We start from the raw sequence: 17,703 nt of genomic DNA, 5'->3' as shown, positions 1-17,703 counted from the left end.
GAATGAAGAGAGCAGCTTAAAAGCTGAAAGAGAGAGAGGAAAGAGAGACTGAAAAAAGACCAGAAACAAAAATGCCATCAGCCTTCTTTTTTTAAATTATTTTATTTATTTATTTATTAAAGATTCTATTTATTTATCTGGGGGGGGGGGGGAGAGCGAGCACAGGCAGACAGAATGGCAGGCAGAGGCAGAGGGAGAAGCAGGCTCCCGCCGAGCAAGGAGCCCGATGTGGGACTCGATCCCAGGATGCTGGAATCATGACCTGAACTGAAGGCAGCTGCTTAACCAACTGAGCCACCCAGGCGTCCCTGTCATCAGCCTTCTAAACCACAACCTCAGAGCTGAAAAGTAGAAGAGGAATGCCTTCACCATTCCAATGAAAAATTACTTTCAACATAAAATTCAACTACCGAGTCAAATTATCAATCAACTGTGATGTTTAATGAAGATATTTTTTAGACGTGCAAGGTCTCACAAAATTTACCTGCAGATGTTTTCTCAAGAAGCTTAAGAAGGATATGCCCACTAAAATGAGTGAGAAGCCTGGGACACCTGGGTGGCTCAGGAGGTTAAGAATCCAACTTGATTTCGGCTGAGGTAATGACCTCAGGATCATGAGATTGAGCCCCAGTTCCGACTCTGTTCTCCCTCTATGAGGGAGTCTGCTTGAGATTCTCTCTCAACCTCTCCCTCTGCCCCACCCCCCATCTAACTTAAAAATACAAAAACAAAAACAAGATGAGTGGGAAACCCCCAAAGATCCAGAAAATAGGATTCTAACTCCAGAGAAAGGGAAAGGGAAGGACAGCTGGGCAGCAGATCTGAAGAACATCCAACCCTGACTGGACAGGAGCCTGAGGACTCCAGGGGAAATTCTCCTGAAAAAAATCCTGAAAGAAAGGCTAATGTCTCTGACCATGTGGAGAGTTGTACAGGAAAATTTAACAAGGGTTATATTAAAAAGGCAAATGCTAACTACACACACCTACGCACAAACCAAAAAAAGTTGTAACAAGAAAGGAAATCTCATAAAACACTACTTGCCTTTAAGGTGAATAACGTTTCATAATTACTATCACAATAATATAAACACTGAATATTGGTTTAACCAAATGGTAATTTATTAGTCAGGATTTCAAAAAATGAAACAACTCTCAAATGGGGTAATTGGAGGAGAATTTCATAAAAGAGGCTTTGTGGGCATGGTGAAAAGAAACCACAAAGGAAGGTGCGGTACCAGTTTGAGGGACTATTACCCACCCCTTCTCCCCTCCTCCCAATACACAGACCTGAGGACGCAAGGGGGTGGGAGCTGTTCTCAGAAACTGGAGAGAGTCTCTGACAGCACAGCCAGACATGCAGCATCCCAACAACCTAATGTGATAACTAAGGGCACAAATACCTTTTCTCTCTTGCTCCCCGCTGCCTGCCTGCCTGTGCCCCACATTGATCAAACCCATCCTGAAGACAAGGGGGCAGAAAGCCCATTGATGGGGTCTGTACAGGTTAGAAGAGTTCTGGAAGGCAGAAGAAGACATCAGAACAAAGTCTGAGTGGGTGGATATAGGAAGGGAATGAAAAAGAACACAATTCTCATGTGGTATAAAGAACAGGAAGTCGGGAGCTGGTGTCTAAATCGGTCAGTCAAGAAAGGCAAGATCAACATATGATTTAGAAATACGGCAGCCAACAGCAGAAAATAGCAAGAAGAGTTGAAACAGGGTACTCTGGGACCCTGTACTCTGGGACGAGGGACAGGTCAGAGGACTACTGTTTTCTTTTTACATCTATTAGAACTAAAAAAAACTTCCAAAACTTTGTATATGTATAACCTTGATTAAATTCAAAAAATAATATCCAGGGGCGCCTGGGTGGCTCAGTGGTTAAGCCGCTGCCTTCCGCTCAGGTCATGATCTCGGGGTCCTGGGATCGAGCCCCGCATCGGGCTCTCTGCTCAGCGGGGAGCCTGCTTCCTCCTCTCTCTCTCTCTGCCTGCCTCTCTGCCTGCTTGTGATCTCTCTCTGTCAAATAAATAAATAAAATCTTTTAAAAAAATAATAATATCCAGTCTAGTCATGAGAAAATCATCAGACAAATCCCAACAGAGGGGCAACTTATAAAATATCTCATGGATGCTCTTCAAAATTGTCAGGATCATCAGATACAAGGGAAATCTGAGAAACTATCAGTCAAAAGGACCCTGAGACATGAGAGCTAAATGTTATGTAGTATCCTGGGTGGGATGCTGGAACAGAAAAAAGATATGAGATAAAAACTAAGGAAATCTGAGTAAATGTTGGACTTTTGTAATGATAATGTATCAATGTATCAATATTGGCTTATTAATTGTAACAAAGTATACTATACTAGTAATGTAATATGTTAGTAATAAAGGAAACTAGGGACAGAGTATATGGGAGCAGGAACTCTATTATCTTCTCAGTTTTTCTGTAAATCTAAAATCATTCTAAAAATATTCTATTAAAAATAATAAGGAACTTTGCAGTAGAAATAACCTTAAAAGACAAGAAAACTTTATGCATTTTATTACATTTGCATTATTTAGAACTTTAGTAGGGTTGGATGTTTTTCTAGGTTTTTTTTTAAGATTTTATTTATTTTTTTGACAGAAAGAGGCACAGCGAGAGAGGAAACACAAGCAGGTTGAGTGGGAGAGGAGGAAGCAGTCTTCCTACGGAGCAGGGAGCCTGATGTGGACTGACTCTACCCCAGGACCCTGGGTTCATAACCTGAGCTGAAGGCAGAGGCTTAACAATTGAGCCACCCAGGTGCCCCTGTTTTTCCAGTTTTTTTTTCTCTCAAGATTTTACTTATCCATTTGAGAGAGAGAGTGAGAGAAAGCGTGAAAGGGGAGAAGGTCAGAGGGAGAAGTAGACTTGCCGTGGAGCTGAGAGCCAGATGCAGAACTTGATCCCAGGACTCCTGGACCATGACCTGAGCCAAAGGCAGTCAACCAACCAAATGAGCCACCCAGGCACCCTTTTCCAGGTTTTTAAAATGATTTTTTGCATTCAAGATATCAAATTCCAGAATTTCAACAGTGATCTTAGGTATTTATTCATTTGACAAGTATGTAGCAAATCCCAGCTCCACACAGGGTAATACCCCGTGCCCTGCACTTGGGATACAGGAACCTTTTCCAAATACAGTCCTGCCCTTGCCCTTAAACCTCTCAGAAGTTGCTGGGTACTCTTAGATTCGATTCACATCAGGGTACAAAGTCCTGCCCACCTCTCCCTGCAGCTTGGGCTCACCTTATACCATGCTTCCACACGTCACTGCTCTCCAATCACAATGACCTCTTCTGGTTCTTTGGTTCCCAGTCCCCTCAGAACCTTTGCCCGTGTTGTTTCCTCTGACTAGAATACTCCTTCTGTCTTTGCTCCCCTCCTTTTAGCCCAGGTACCTCAGCTCAGATATCACTTCCTCAGAGACTTGTAATTATTCCCAGTCATGTAGCTGAGTAATGTCAGTATCCTCAAAGGAATGTTTGCTTGTTGGTTCTATGACAGCTGGGACAGCATCTTCTTGGGGACAGTTTCTGACTGTTCATACTGGTCCCTGGCTTCTGGCATAATGCCTGATATCGTGCAAGGACTCCATGGGTACTTGTTGAATGAATGAGTGAATGAATGGTAAACAGGATACAGTCCCTAGCCATCTAGGGTTCCGGTCTAGTGCAGATCCAAATCAGGATGTTAGCTCTGGAAGGAGGTAGAGGTGCCCATCTCCCCTAGCTACTGACTGGGTTCCAGCTGCCCCTGGGCCTGGCTACATCAGCTCCTGGTCTACTGCTTACAGTAGTAACGTTCACGGACCCTCATCGCCATTTGCTTCCTTCAGACACACAAAAACCCACTGAAGACTGCATTCCCATCATTCCTGTGTGGTTGCTGGAAAAAAAACCCCTGACATTCAGAGAGGCTAAGACAATTGCTCAAAGCCATGCGGTCACTGAAAGCCCACATTTCACCTAGGTTTCTTTTCTTTCTTTCTTTTTTTTTAAGATTTTATTTATTTATTTGACAGACAGAGATCACAAGTAGGCTGAGAGGCAGGCAGAGAGAGAGGGGAAGCAGGCTCCCCGGGGATCGTGAACTGAGCCGAAGGCAGAGGCTTTAACCCACTGAGCCACCCAGGCGCCCCATCACCTAGGTTTCTTATCGCCTCCTGAACAGCACTTACCCTCAAACTTAGCACCAGCTCGGGTAACAGCAAGCACTTGGTCCCCGACGGTGTGCTCTCGGGGCGGCGCCCTCTGAGATAGTTCGAGCGTCTCTGACCTGGACCACGCGCGCCCCCTAGTGGTTACCGTGGAGCCTGGACGCCCGGTCCTCCTTTCCTCCTGGGGGAAAAAATCGGAAGTGACGGTGCACTCATGAATTCTGTTTGGTTTTGTGGCTGCAGAACCCCCACACCCCCCCACCCTCCCCGGCACTGCGGGGCGGGTTCGTGGATTCCAGGGCGTGGGGTTCGGTCATCCTCTCCAGGTCCAACGCCCAACCTCGTTCCCAGTCTCTGGGCAGTCTGTAAGGAATCAAGACCAGTTTGGAAAGGCTGCGGGGCGCCCCAAGCAGAGAGAGAGAAAGAGAGAGAGTCGCCCCAAGCAGATATTGTGTGTTGGGGGGTTGTGAGGTGGGGGCTTGGGGGGAGGTAGGGTGCAGGGCAGTGTCAGATGAGTCTAGGGCTGAATCTCGGCTTCCCGAAGGTGGAGTAGACATCTACTTCGTGGGAGCCAAGACTGCCCGTGGCCAGATTGGCATCCAGGCGGCCTTAGAAGGCAGTGTCAGATGAGTCTAGGGCTGAATCTCGGCTTCCCGAAGGTGGAGTAGACATCTACTTCGTGGGAGCCAAGACTGCCCGTGGCCAGATTGGCATCCAGGCAGCCTTAGAAGGCTCTGACGGAGGCTGGGGCTCTCAGGACAATGGTGCTCCCCCAGAGCCTTGGGAAACTTGCACTCCTCAGCCTACTGGGAGCCTGGCAGGGAGGCATCCTTTGCCTTTAATGTCTTGATTAGTATATAAAACATACTTGAGTGTAATACCAAAATAAATTAGAGTTTTGGCCCACTGCTTCTAACCACTGCTTATTAAAATGATCTTTAGTTCTTCTCTGCTAAAAATGATTTCAGGATACAAGTTATTTCCATCATCACTTTATCCTTTCTTATATTTCCGGGGATAATTTGACTCCCAACAAAATACAGTCATTGTGTTAAGGGTTTTTCTTATCAATTTTCTAGGTAAATTGGGGAAATATATTTGCATTTCATCAACAGCTTATTTAAAGGTGATTTAATCTGTTTAATCCCCAGTTTCATTCTAAACAGGAGTCGAGGGTGCCTGGGTGGCTCAGTGGGTTAAGCCGCTGCCTTCGGCTCAGGTCATGATCTCAGAGTCCTGGGATCGAGTCCCGCATCGGGCTCTCTGCTCAGCAGAGAGCCTGCTTCCCTCTCTCTCTCTGCCTGCCTCTCCATCTACTTGTGATTTCTCTCTGTCAAATAAATAAATAAAAAATCTTTAAAAAAAAATAAATAAAAAATAAAAAAATAAACAGGAGTCGAGGCAGCAACAGTTTCTTGCCCAGTGATGTGTGCCAGGAAGAGAACCAGGGATGGGGGCAGAGAGGTGATTCAGTCAGGGATGGTGATGGGCAGCTGAAATTGTGACGGGGCATAGGCAATCCTGGCTGTGGTAGGTGAGCCCATGTATTGTGTTTGAGGACGGCCTCATCCTCCCGTTACCTACGCAGCTGAACTAGGCTGTGGTCTGGAGGAAGGTGTGGTCCATGGAGGTCATGTTAGTGGCCTGGCCCTCTCATTTGATCTCAGCTCTCAGTACAGAGGTTCACCTCTGCAGCCTCACAAACATTCTGGAGGGTCCAGAGCAAAAAGAGGGCATGAGAGGCAAAGAATCAATGGAGAAGACCAGAATGGGGAGAATGTTGCCAAATGTCAGTTTATTACCTGAACAAATTTGACCCTTTGATGTATGTGGTTCTCCTCCCACCACAATTCCCCCCTCCCACCCTTAGAAGATACATAAGAGGATGTCTCAGTCCCTGGTCCTGAGGGATGTCAGTCTAACAAGTTTTACAATGGACACATAAGTCTTTTCTTTCTTGTGTCCTCTGCAGTTGCTATAGTTGGAGCAACTCTGAACTCTGCTGCATGTTTTCAGAGGCTCCCACTTGCCCAGTGAGGCAGTGAGCTGTGTGTGGGTGTGGAGACTGGAAAGGGAACAGGGGTGTTGCTCTGTCTTCCCTGGTCACTCAGTCATATGGTGATGTGAGTAAAACCCAAGTAGAAATGCTGTCCTCTCCAGTACCCTCCTTAAGGCTCTCCTTTGGCCATAAACTCCAAGTACTGCTCCTTTTCCTAGAGTCCAATTGTGGAACAAAGAAGAAATGCAAATGGCCACTAAATACATGGGAACATGGTCCACCTCATTATTAACCAGAAAAGCCAATTAAGATGGTTTCAGATGGGGTGCCTGGTTGGCTCACTTGGTGGAGTGTGTGACTCTTGATCTCAGGGTTGTGAGTCTGTCAAGTGGGGTGGTTAAGTGTATTGTTTTTGTCAGATTTGGATTTGAATCTCAGTAGGTACCAGCTGGGTGACCTTATGCAAGTGTGTTAATGTTAGAATGTAGCCTTTATTGAACACTTGCTATGTGCTAACCAACCAGTAGAATCCTCCCCAGACTAGCATACTTTTGTTTTTACAGGAGGCAGGGACAGTAGCATGGAGCAAGTCATTTTTCGGAGGTCTCAGTTAGGATTTTTCTTTTAAAAAATTAAAAAAAAAAGATTGTATTTATTTACTTGAGAGAATGAGAGAGAGCATGAGAGGGAGAAGCTGACTGCTGAGTCCAATGCCGAACTCAAGCCTGATCCTGGGACTCCACACGATCATGACCTGAGCAGAAGGCAGTCGGTTAACCAACAGAGCCACCCAGGCGTCCCTCAGCTAGGATTTTTATAACCACCACATTACCCTAACTTTCTTGCGCCGGAAACTGGGACTAGAATAATACTAACACTTCCCACTGTGGTTGGGAAGATTCAAGAGGCCTGGCAAATAGTAGGTGTTGATTAAATTACTTTTAAAACCATTATTATTATATTCTTTGTGTTTTCCTGAGTTTTTTGCTGAGAGCAGGCATCACTTGGACAGATCCTTTGGATTAAAAAAAAGGCCGGTCAGGTAGCGAGAAAAAACCTGCAGATCCCAGCCCCTCAGTGGAGATTCGGGGTGTGGCCATAGGTGGGGAGGACTACAGGGCGGGGCGGGGCCAAGACAGAGGGCTGGGTTGGAAGGGCGGGGCCACAGTGCTAAAGTCGGGGTGGGGGGCGGGGCCCCAAGGGAAGGGGCCGGACGCGGGCCGGCGGCGCATGCTCGGTAGTGCGGCCAGCTCCGCCGCCGCCGCCGCCGCCGGCGCCACCGCCCACTTGGGGCTGGCCAGAGGCAGGCAGCCGGGGTGCAGAGTTGGGTAGGGCTGGGCGAGCGCACGGCCATGGCCCCGTGGCTGCAGCTCTGCTCCGTCTTCTTCACGGTCAACGCCTGCCTCAACGGCTCGCAGCTGGCCGTAGCGGCAGGCGGCTCCAGCAGAGCGCGGGGCGCCGACACCTGCGGCTGGAGGGTAAGGAGAAACTTCTCGTCGTCCCCAAAAGCGTGGCGGGCGCAGTGCGCACAGGTGCTTGCGGGCAGCCGAGCGGGTGCCGACCTGCCTGCCCTACGCGGAGTCAGCGGCAGGACTGGGATCACCGCTGCTCCCGCCCTTCCCTCCCTCCCGGGGTGCGCGTCCGCCAGCCCCAGCCGGGATGAAAGGGGCCGCCCGACCCCCGGCTTTGTGTTGCTAATGAGGCGCGGCCACTGGCCGGGGTCCGGCTCCCAGAGGGCGGGCGAGAGGGGCGTCCCGCGGCGGGCGGGAGAAGGGCGCCCCACCCTTTGTTTCCGGACCCGTGCCTCCTCCTCCCCGGGGTTGGGATGCTCCGAGCTGTCTGGACTGGGGGCGCTTGGGAGCAGCAGTGGTCCTGTAGTCCACTCCTCGGGTCCACAACTCTGCAGAGGCCCGGGACTGACAGAGAGGGGAGCCGGAGCGCTGGGGAGGGATGCGCCCCCTCTCGTGGACGCATTGTTCCTTCTAGGCTGGGCCGTCTTACCCCACTTTCACCCCACCCCCGATTCCTGACTTGCTAGGAAATCTTGCCCTTCGTCTAGCGAAGGGTCTCATGGATGACCTACACCCTTTCTCCCTGGCCCCAGTTTGACTTGCAGATATTTTTCTAGGCCAAAGGAAGGCAAGAGTTTGTCACCTCAGTCAGATGCTCCGGAGGAGAGTGGAGAGGTGTGCATTCTTAGTCTCGTGTTTGGAGTCTTCTCCCAGTAACCGAGCAGTTTGATGCTGTCCGGGTGGGGGGCGATGTGCGCGGGGATGCTGCGATCCCCGGTGCCCGCCAGGGTTCCTGTGTTTGGGCGGCCCCAGGACCCGGAGACTGCTTCTGTCTACCCCGCACCTCCCACCCAAGCCAGGGCGGCCAGGCGTCAGGGCACTCAAGGCCTTCAGACTTGTGGAGAGCTTTGTGAGGGCTTTGCACTCAGGCAGCCACGGACATGACCTTGGCTCTGCTCCCGCGTCCAGTTTTTCCACCTGAAAAATGGGAATAAATGGGGATTTCCTTGTTATCCCAGCACCGTTGGCGCTGAGAGTGGGGTCCTTAGAACAAAGTTGACTCACCTCTTCAGAGATGTACTGAAAGGCCTCAGCACAGTCAAGGCCTAGGACCTGGCACCCTTTTAGAGTCTCAGGATGGTGCTTCCAGCTCCCTTGTCCCACAATCAGAGAAACAGTGCAGAAAACCAGGGATGAGCCAGGCATCTGGAATAACTTCAAACCTAATAGCTTTGCTGCACTAAGACAGCTATAACACACCCTCCCACCACCAACCCCATAGTGAATATAACCTTCCTGTTTTGAGTAAAGCATCACATTTTAGTAAAATCTCACAATTATTATCTTTTAAGATACCAAGTTCTTCCCAGTTTTTATATCAAAAAGTTTCCTTAAGGCTATCTCATACTGACTTATTAGTCCTGCTAAACCTTTTGGATCTAAATGGATATTTTGGCTTTTGAATAACTGTAAGAGCATCACAAGCATTTTATTCTGAGTTTACATATGACAGCTCAGGTGGATCAGTCCAATTGCTATTTTTCTGCAATTGTCTAGGTGGCTTCATGTGTCAGTTCACAAAGCTTGGAAGTTTTAATGCTTTGGGTATAATAGTGACCCAAAGGAGCCACGCTGATGGTTTCAGTCTCTATGCTGTTTATTTGTGTTTCTATGCTGTTTCTAATGTGTTTATTTCCCCTAATTGTGCATCCCTGCCCTCAGTGGCCTCACAGTCAGGCTGACCTCTTTTCTCCCACCACAACTCCTAGTTAGGGGTGACCTTCTCAACAGCTTTTACCTTGGTCTCACTAATTGTCTCCTGTTCATCCCTTCTTGAATGAGCATGAAGCCTCTGGGCCATCTCCCAGATTCCACACTCTTTCCAACCTGCTGAATGGCTCCTTTCCTCCTGGACTTGCCTTTCGGTGCCTCTGATGGAGCCACCAGCTCTCCTCAACCCCTCTTGCCCACCTGCCTTGCATATCTATCTTTCCAACCTGTCCCTAACTTTTGTCCCTAACCTCTATGCTGCTGAGACATGCTTTCAGCTCTTAGGATGCCTTTTCCTCCCCTGAGAACCTTCTGCTTGTCCTAAGATTCAGCTCTGGTGATACCACCTCCAGGAAGCTCACCCTGAATAGCCATTCTCCTTGCTTTGCCTTCTCATGCAGGTCCTCACACTTTAGTTCTCACCACACTGCATTGTCAATATTTGCTCATATCTGTGTCTTAGGACAGGTTTCTTTAGCCAGGCACTTAACCTCATCTTGGTGGCCTCAGAGCCTGTAAATCTTGACTGAGCCCAATTAGACCCTGTAGCCTTCTTGCTTAATCCTGTATTAAGTGATGATTTTAGGAAGTGGATGGAAAGCTGAGAGCACTGAGCTCCAGTGTCCTCTCCAAAGCAGGCTTTTGCACATGCTGTTCCTGTCTGTTTTCCTTCTCTTTACACCCTAGCCTCCCTTCTCTACTCCAGCAGCGGTTCCTGCAGGAAGCCTTCCCCGCCCCCGCCTCCCTACATCGGGTCTTCCAAAAGTTGCGGTCAGAAGACTGGCCAGTGAATACTGGTGTACAATGATTTGGCCTTTGATTCATGTCAGAGTCCCCTACCAGATGGTGGGTATTCAGCTCATAGATGTTGGTCTCAGTTCTGAGGTTGCTTACAGTCTAGTTGGGGCCATGCAGACCTAAAAGAAGGGTTGATTATGTGTGAATCAAACAGGAGACGGCTTCCTGTGGGTCTCGGTCACATGGAACTTGAGAGGGGGACAGCAGGGTGGCAACGTGAGCCCTGCAGGATCTGGGTGCTGCAGAGGAACGGGGCAAATGACCCCCTTGATCTCCAGGGAGCATTTGTTCCAGGAACTCTTGCCCTGGCAGCAGTGTGTATTTTCCCAGGACTGGCAAGGTGACTGAAGCCAGTGAACCCTCAGCAGCTTTTCTAACACACCCTTTGGGGAGGCTCTCTGAGGAGCTGATCTGGTTTAAGTGGTCAGATTTCCCAACCTTCCTATTATTAGTGGGGCAATTAAGGGGCAGATACCATCTTGAACACAGCTCAGTGTTTTAGGAATGAGTTTTGGGCACACTTCTTTGACTCTTAAAAAAAATCTCTTAGGGCCCTTGCCAGGTAAAGTTGCTCTTGGAGTAATAAATACAATTTTCCCAAAGTAACAATTTCTAAAACTGGCATCCTCATTTACACTGGATCTTAACTCTTGCTTCTTGATAGTGGTGGAATGGTTCTGTTGGTGACGGGTAACTTTCTATCAGTCAATTGCGCTGAGGTTTTTTTTTTTTTTCTTTCATCTTGCTAGTTGTTCAAAATACACTGATGGGACAAAGAATTAGGCATTGGCTCCCACAGGTTTTTGTTTAGTGGCGTTTTCCTGCAGTGGAGAAGGAGGGAACAAGGAATGCCTTCTTATCTAAATGGGGTACATCTTCTCTGGTCTTTTATCTCTGAAACAAATGTCTACCCTGCAAAAAAGCCTGCTCCTCCAGGAATTCAGGAAGCCAGAACGCTGGCATCGTCTTTACAATGAAGTGCAAGTTTCCCATTTAAGGCAAATACTTCATCTCAAAAGGTAGGAAGGAATAGGGTGGTACTTGGAAAAGAAGAAGTTCCAGCTGGTTAAAATTTAGGTCCTGATAAAAGTCCAATCCAAGAACTCTCCTTGGCTGTGGGCCCAGGCATGTTTATTTGATTCTGAATTGGATGCGTTTTCATTCACTTGCAGCTCATGGCTCCCTAGCCTGCATCTGGTCTGCCTGTCTTGTGGCCATGTCTTCCATGTTATACATGCTCTCGTGTCTCTTACAGAATTCTTGGTTAAAAAATGATTCAGCCCTGGTTGACACATTTTTCAGAGAGACATTTTTATAAGAACTGCAATGCTTTCCTCCAGCCTGTTTTGCCGGGTTAATTGGGAATCCTCCTGGCCTGGGTCCATCTCTCTTGAACAGCCCTCCCTTCTTTCCCCTCCCCCATCCATCCCACCAGTGCCCCCCCCCCCAGCCCCTGCAGTGCCTGCGGCATTGTGCTAGTTGTATTAACAAGGGGATACAGCTGGGTGAATGAGACCAGCAAGTAAGTACCGGCTAGGGATCCTTTCCCTCTGAACACAATTTCTCGAAGTAAAGTCTAGGGGCTTCCAGTATCAGGATTGCCTTGGGAGCTCGTTAAAATGCAGATTCAAGGCTAATGCGACCGGAATAGGAGTGAGATGGGGGTTCAGGAATTGGCATTTTAACAAATTCCTCTCACTGTTGAGAGCCATTGCTTTAGGAGAGAGGGCTCTCCCCCAGGCCAGAGAAAGGGGAGAGAAACCACATTCTTAAAATTTAAAATCTGAGTTTGACTTTAAATGACTTGCCTGGATTTAAAGAGGAAGTGGAGACTTTGTCAGAGCCCTGGCCAGTGAAGGGAGTCAGGCTGGCTGAGGGGATCCAGGGGAACCAGCTGGGCAGGGCACCCTGGTTTGGGTGGATGCCTTCAGCCTGGGGTTGAAGGGGAGGCCGGGAGTGAAGGCGACCCTGACGCTTCCGTGGGTTCCTCCCCAGAACAGCTGGGCTTGTCTGGAAAACAATCTCAGGAAAGAGTAGGGTAGGATCCAAATCATATTCTCTGCAGTTCAGACCTTACCAATGTCCCTACAAAGGAAAGAACGGCTAATGCTTTTGTAAGTCTTTAAGTTGAGTATTTTTCATGCTTCATTTGGCCTAAAATGTGTGTGTGTTTAAGCTTTTAGACCCTCTTTTCCTCTCATCGGTCCCTGAGCTTTTCACATAGCGTGCCCAGCAGATGTCTGCTGCTGCTGGGGCTACCCCCTCACCGATTAATTGTAACTTTTCGTTTCTTACTCCCTCTTGTGTCTGCCTCTGATGGATGGACTTTTAGTCTTCTGGAATCTTGGTAACCCCCCCCCCCCCGCAATTGTAAGAGTATGTGCTGAGGCAGGGGGAGGGGTGCTCAGGTGCCCCTAGAAGCTTGACAGGGTTGTGCCCTCGGTGGAGACCTTTCTCCTGCACTCTACCCTGGCAGCTGAAACCTTTTCTGTTTCACATCTCCCCCAAATTTGGAGGTCCTAGGCCCTCAGCAAGCTCAAGGGGCCTGTCTGTGCTGGTGCCATGGGCCCCATCTCCCAGCAGCCAGACTTGCTCGTCTGGTGGGAGGCAATGTCCTCCTGGGCAGTGTTTGTCTTGGCTGCTGGGACATTCTGAATGGTCCTGACACACGATTAGGTGACTGATGGCCCCACAACACATTGTCTCCTCCGGGGTCCGGGGCCTTTGAAGCTCTTCCCTGTGGGAAGTAAAGAGACTATTTGCTCTATTAAAATGCCTTGGAATTTCCTCTGTTTAACCACAGGCCACTTCCTCTCTGCCACTCTAAACCAGGCAGGGCTACTGGCTGATTGAAAAGACACAAGCCCAGGAAAGAGCACATCCAATTGAAACAGATAGTCTTACTGCAGATTAAAGCTGGGGCAAATCTTTAAGAGGAAACCAAATCTGAGAGGGAAATCCTAGAGGTGGCTTCTTATCTTGCTCAACATTTAGCTGGTTGACATAGTTCACACTTGAAGTCCTGAGTGCATCATAGGTTACTTTTTTTTTTTCTTTTTTTTTTTTAAAGTAGGGAAGTCTACGTTGTATCCTAATCAGTGTGCTATAGCTTCATGTGGCAGGTTAAAATCATGCAATCAAGTGGATTTCTCCTTGTGTGAGTTGGAAAGTCTTTATTTTCTGAGAAGAGCATGGTGTCTGTCCATAGAAAACCATACCAGGCTTGTTCTCTTTGTGCAGTTTCTGTCTGCTGATTTTTATGGGCTCAGAAGTCCCAAGAAGTGTGTAGCCTAAAATCAAGAATATCTCTGGGAGACTGTCCCTCACCCTTTCCTAAGCCATATCTTGGGAAAGTTTAATTAATAAGAGCAGGCTTGAAACCAAAAATTACCTAAGTAACAAAAACCAAACTTTTAAACCCTGTGTGTACCCTGTGTTTTTTGGTGGTTTTTTTTTTTTTTTTTTTTTTTTTTTTTTTTTTTTTTTTTTTTTTTTTTGTGATGGGGCCTAAAAAAGGAATAACTAGCTGGTTTCTAATGGAAATTATTATTTTAACATTTACAACTCCATTGTTCAAAGCATTTGTGATAAAAACGGCTTCCCTTTGCTTTGGTTCCTTGTTTGGAAATGTTGGGGGAAGGTGGATGTAGCTAATTAAGGCTACACCATTTAAAGGGGAGACTTAATAGGTACCAGCTGTCCTCGACAAATCACTGGGTGGATGACAAAATAAAGATGTGATGTGAACACACATGTAATTCTCTTCTAAAACGGAAGTTGGCCTATAAATTGTCTGATTTAATAGCATGAATGGAAACTACCTCCATTAAAAAAAAAAAAACTGTGCACTTTTAGGAAGCATTGGTTTTATAGTAAACCTAATGGTAAAGTGTCTTATTTGCATAAGGCTGGTACCTTAGGAGTTGAAAGGGCAGTAGATGGAGAGTATTGTTGGAAATTTATTCTAATTTTATTGTATCTTCCTTCCTTCCAAACCGGAGCATTAATCATGACATTAATCATGAGGCTTTTTCATTAAAATTACTACATTGTAGGGAAGGTTGCTTGAACTTAAGAAATGTCCTATAAAATTGAAGCGGCAACTTTGGAAGGGAATAGAAATTGATTGCATTCATTAAATGTTTGAAGGGATATTTACATTTCACACATTAAATGAATATTTCAAATGAATCCTTTTGAAATCATGAGGGATTAGGCTTTAAATATAACCTTTTTAGATGTAAAAACTTTATTTCGTTAAAAACTAGTTTTTCCAAGTGTTCTGTTTTGTCACTTTTGTAGAACGACACCCCCCCAGCTCTCCCCCCACCCCCAATGGTAACTCTTTAAAAAATGCTGGCTATGGCCCCAGACTTCTGTTCTGAGATGGGGATAGAGGGAAGGTTTCCTTGGAACGAAGAAGTGCATTTTCCTGAGACAGGCCATATGGTTTAAAAACCCTTTCCTTGTGATTTTATTCTCTCCAGGTGATTTCTGGTTTCTTCTCTCCAGAAATGGCCTCTCTTTTACCAGAGGAAAATGCAATGTAATCCAGACCGATGTACCAGCAGTCGGCCCTAGCAAGTGTGGGCCCTGCTAAGTGAAAGTTTTATCACTGCCTTCCTCTGGAGTGGGCACCTTGGCTCTGGGTGGGGCACCCGCACTCACATGGACAGGATTGACTGTCACTGCTCAGGATCTGAAGTTCAAGAAGACTCGTCTGGAGTGAGGAGGGAAGACACGGTTTTTTGAGCAGCTTCACTGTGTCAGGTCTTGGTGTGATTTTGTAGTTTACTTACGTTTTCCAGGGAAAAGACAAGGACAGTAGGCGCAGGCCCTCTGCCCTGTCTGCACTGGCTTCCCACCCAGCTGGGGCTGCAAGGAAAAGGCACAGGGGCCCAGAGACAGGGAAGTGCAGGAGGGATTCCAAGGTACAGGGAACTCTCTGTCCTGTCTCTGTACCTCCCCACTCCTCCCAGAGAAACACGAACCACAGTTCCTGCTGCTCCTCAAACTAGAACATTCCACCTATGTCGCTGCCTGTGGATATGTGCCAGTACCCGGGCGCTGCTTGACACCTTTGGAAATCTGGCATTTTAGCCATTGTCCCCATTGGTTCCCAGTCATTCTGGCTTCCTGGTCTGCCTTAGTTTCCCCTGCTGTGGAGGAGGCTTACCTTCCTCTGGGAGGCTTCTCCACGTCGTGCTCCCCCTCCGCTGGCCCCCCATGGGAATTTCACCTGTGCCAGAAAGCCCGTCTGTAGTAAAATCAGACCCACCCCATCATGGCTTCTGATTTAGTGAGAATGCATTCAGCCTTTTGCAGTGATGCCTTGAAGAAGACGACAAAACTTGATTAGCTTATGAAGAAGACACTTAACTTGGATGGTTCAGAGGAGGCTTAGAAGAAGGGGTTGGGTGGCCCTGTAAGCAGAACAGGGAGGTGGAGAAATCCTTTGAAAGAAAAGTGTGGCAGAAAGAAAACTGGCAAAGCTGGGGGAGGGTGGTTCCTGGCGCAGGGTGGGGGCAGGAAGGCTGAGGATGTGTAGGTTGGGACTGGAATATAGGGTGCCTTGAATTTTGTCTGTGTGCCCCTATCAGGAAACCCCATGAGGCTTGACAGGTTTCTCTAACGGATGAATCGTTTGATAAGAGTGACCCTCAGTGGCCATTTCTTCATTCAGTGTGTCTTTGGGGCTTTCTCTGGGCTGGGCCAGATTTCTGGAGCTTTGATTGCAACCTGGAAACAACCAGGACAATGGAACAGCGATGTGACCACCCTGTTTGAAATAGCAACTTGCCTTCTTTGCCTCACTTTGTTTTTCTGCACAGAACTTTTCACCATGAGACATCCATGGTGTTTTCTTGTCTGTCTGTCTCCCCCAGGGCAGTGTCTGCGGCATGAGGCCAGGCCTCATCAAGAGGTTGGGGGGCCTCATCAAGAGATTGGGGGGCGGGCATAGAGTAGGTTCTCCTTCCACGATCCTTGAATTGACCCAAGTGCCCTGCAGGAAATTATAGTTGATGGTGAGAATGACGGTGGCACCTGTGGATGACCTCAGGGGGTCTCTCTGCTGAGGTCACCTGGAAGGTGAGCCGTCATCATACAGATGTCCTCGGAGGTTCTGGGGTTTCTTGTGTTTCTCGACATTAGTGCATCATGTGGCATTCGGTACTCAGAGTCAGCATAAAATATGCTCTCCCTAGTGACTTAATTGATTATTGGCACCATGTGCTCCTCCTGGCCAACGCCAACTGCTGGGCTGCAGGGTGGTCCAGGAGATGCCTGAGGTGGCAATCGGGCCAGGATTGGTTGGGGATCCCACCTTGTAAAGTGTTGGTTGTGTCAAGAGGAGATGTCTGCATTGTGTAGTTTACACCGCACTGTGGATAAAGAAAAAAAAATGTAAAAAGTTCCTGTCCAGTGCTAACCATGCATCCTGGTTTTGGACTTTATGAAATGATTCTCATTCCCTGGCAGCAGCTGCCAGCGGGTAGGAAATCTTTGTCTTTTAAACAGAGGTACGGGTCTTGTTTTGTTTCAACCCCTCTGGTGATGAACACGTTTCATTTTCTTAAGTCACGAGACGGTCCATCCAGAATCAAAGGTGCTCTCAGCCTTTTTTCCAGGGCGGTGGGTTTGCTGGCCAGCTGTGGTAATGAGTTTTTGCCCAGCTTTGATTTTCATGGCTTGCCTCCCTGTGGGAGGAACTAGATATTTCTGATCTTACCTCTGCTCATATTCAGATCCAGCCAAGCAGTCAGTGACTTCCCGGGCTTTTTTGTGGGAGACTGTGGGAAAGGTCCTGGTTGGCTGGCTATGAATTAATGAAATCCTTAGAAGGCTTCACTAAAGATAGCTCCTGTGGTTTGAAAAAAAAAAAAAAAAAGCATTGCCTTTTTAATTTGAGAAAGAGGTCATGGAGTTTTACCAAAATCAAGCAGAGAAAATGTAACATCTGGTTGTGCTGCCCAAAGGCTGCTTTGGGGCAGTGGGAGCCGTGGGTTCCCAGTGTCTGACTCGCCCAAGGTGACAGTCCCCTAGGTCCCTCGTAAGGCTGCTCTGGACACGCTGCCTCTTATTGTTCTCCCTGGGTTTTGAAGTCCTCAAGAGACAGAAATTCTACCCCCACATCTTTACACTTGAGCACATTCCCCATTTACTGAGCTTTCTTCCTTTTACTTAAAGGGTCACACTTTTTTTTTTTTTTTTTTAAGTGCATAGTTTTCAAGTTGGTCAAGACTAGTGTAATTATTGCTTTTATCTCATTAAAGAAAGATGAGGGTGGAAAATAGGGGAGACTTTGGGCGGAAGGCAGGGGGGTTTTAAAGAGCTGTTCTAAAAAGTTTTTAAATTAGTAGGCTTTCTGACATGAGGAGAAAGAGAATGATAAATTGCAGAAGAGTTTTAGGGAAAGGCATAAAGCAGCTTTTAAAGGGC

At 47.6% G+C, this 17,703-nt stretch overlaps 1 protein-coding gene across 3 annotated transcripts in view; it reads left to right on the top strand.

Annotated features, from left to right (window-relative positions):
• Window positions 1–7,390: 7,390 nt before the first annotated feature.
• The window catches only part of IL17RD (interleukin 17 receptor D), a 66,803-nt gene continuing 56,490 nt past the window's right edge, over window positions 7,391–17,703 (top strand). For all 3 annotated transcript variants that reach the window (XM_032323024.1, XM_032323014.1, XM_032323007.1), the window contains exon 1: window positions 7,391–7,662. In XM_032323024.1, coding sequence (XP_032178915.1) covers window positions 7,537–7,662 — 126 coding nt within the window. In that variant the 5' untranslated portion in view covers window positions 7,391–7,536. The remainder of the gene's footprint in view (window positions 7,663–17,703) is intronic.

This window comes from Mustela erminea, chromosome 1 (assembly GCF_009829155.1).
Source record: "Mustela erminea isolate mMusErm1 chromosome 1, mMusErm1.Pri, whole genome shotgun sequence".
Lineage (NCBI taxonomy): Eukaryota > Metazoa > Chordata > Mammalia > Carnivora > Mustelidae > Mustela > Mustela erminea.
The sequence above is the reverse complement of the archived record's forward strand: the minus strand, read 5'-3'. Positions and strand labels throughout refer to the sequence as shown.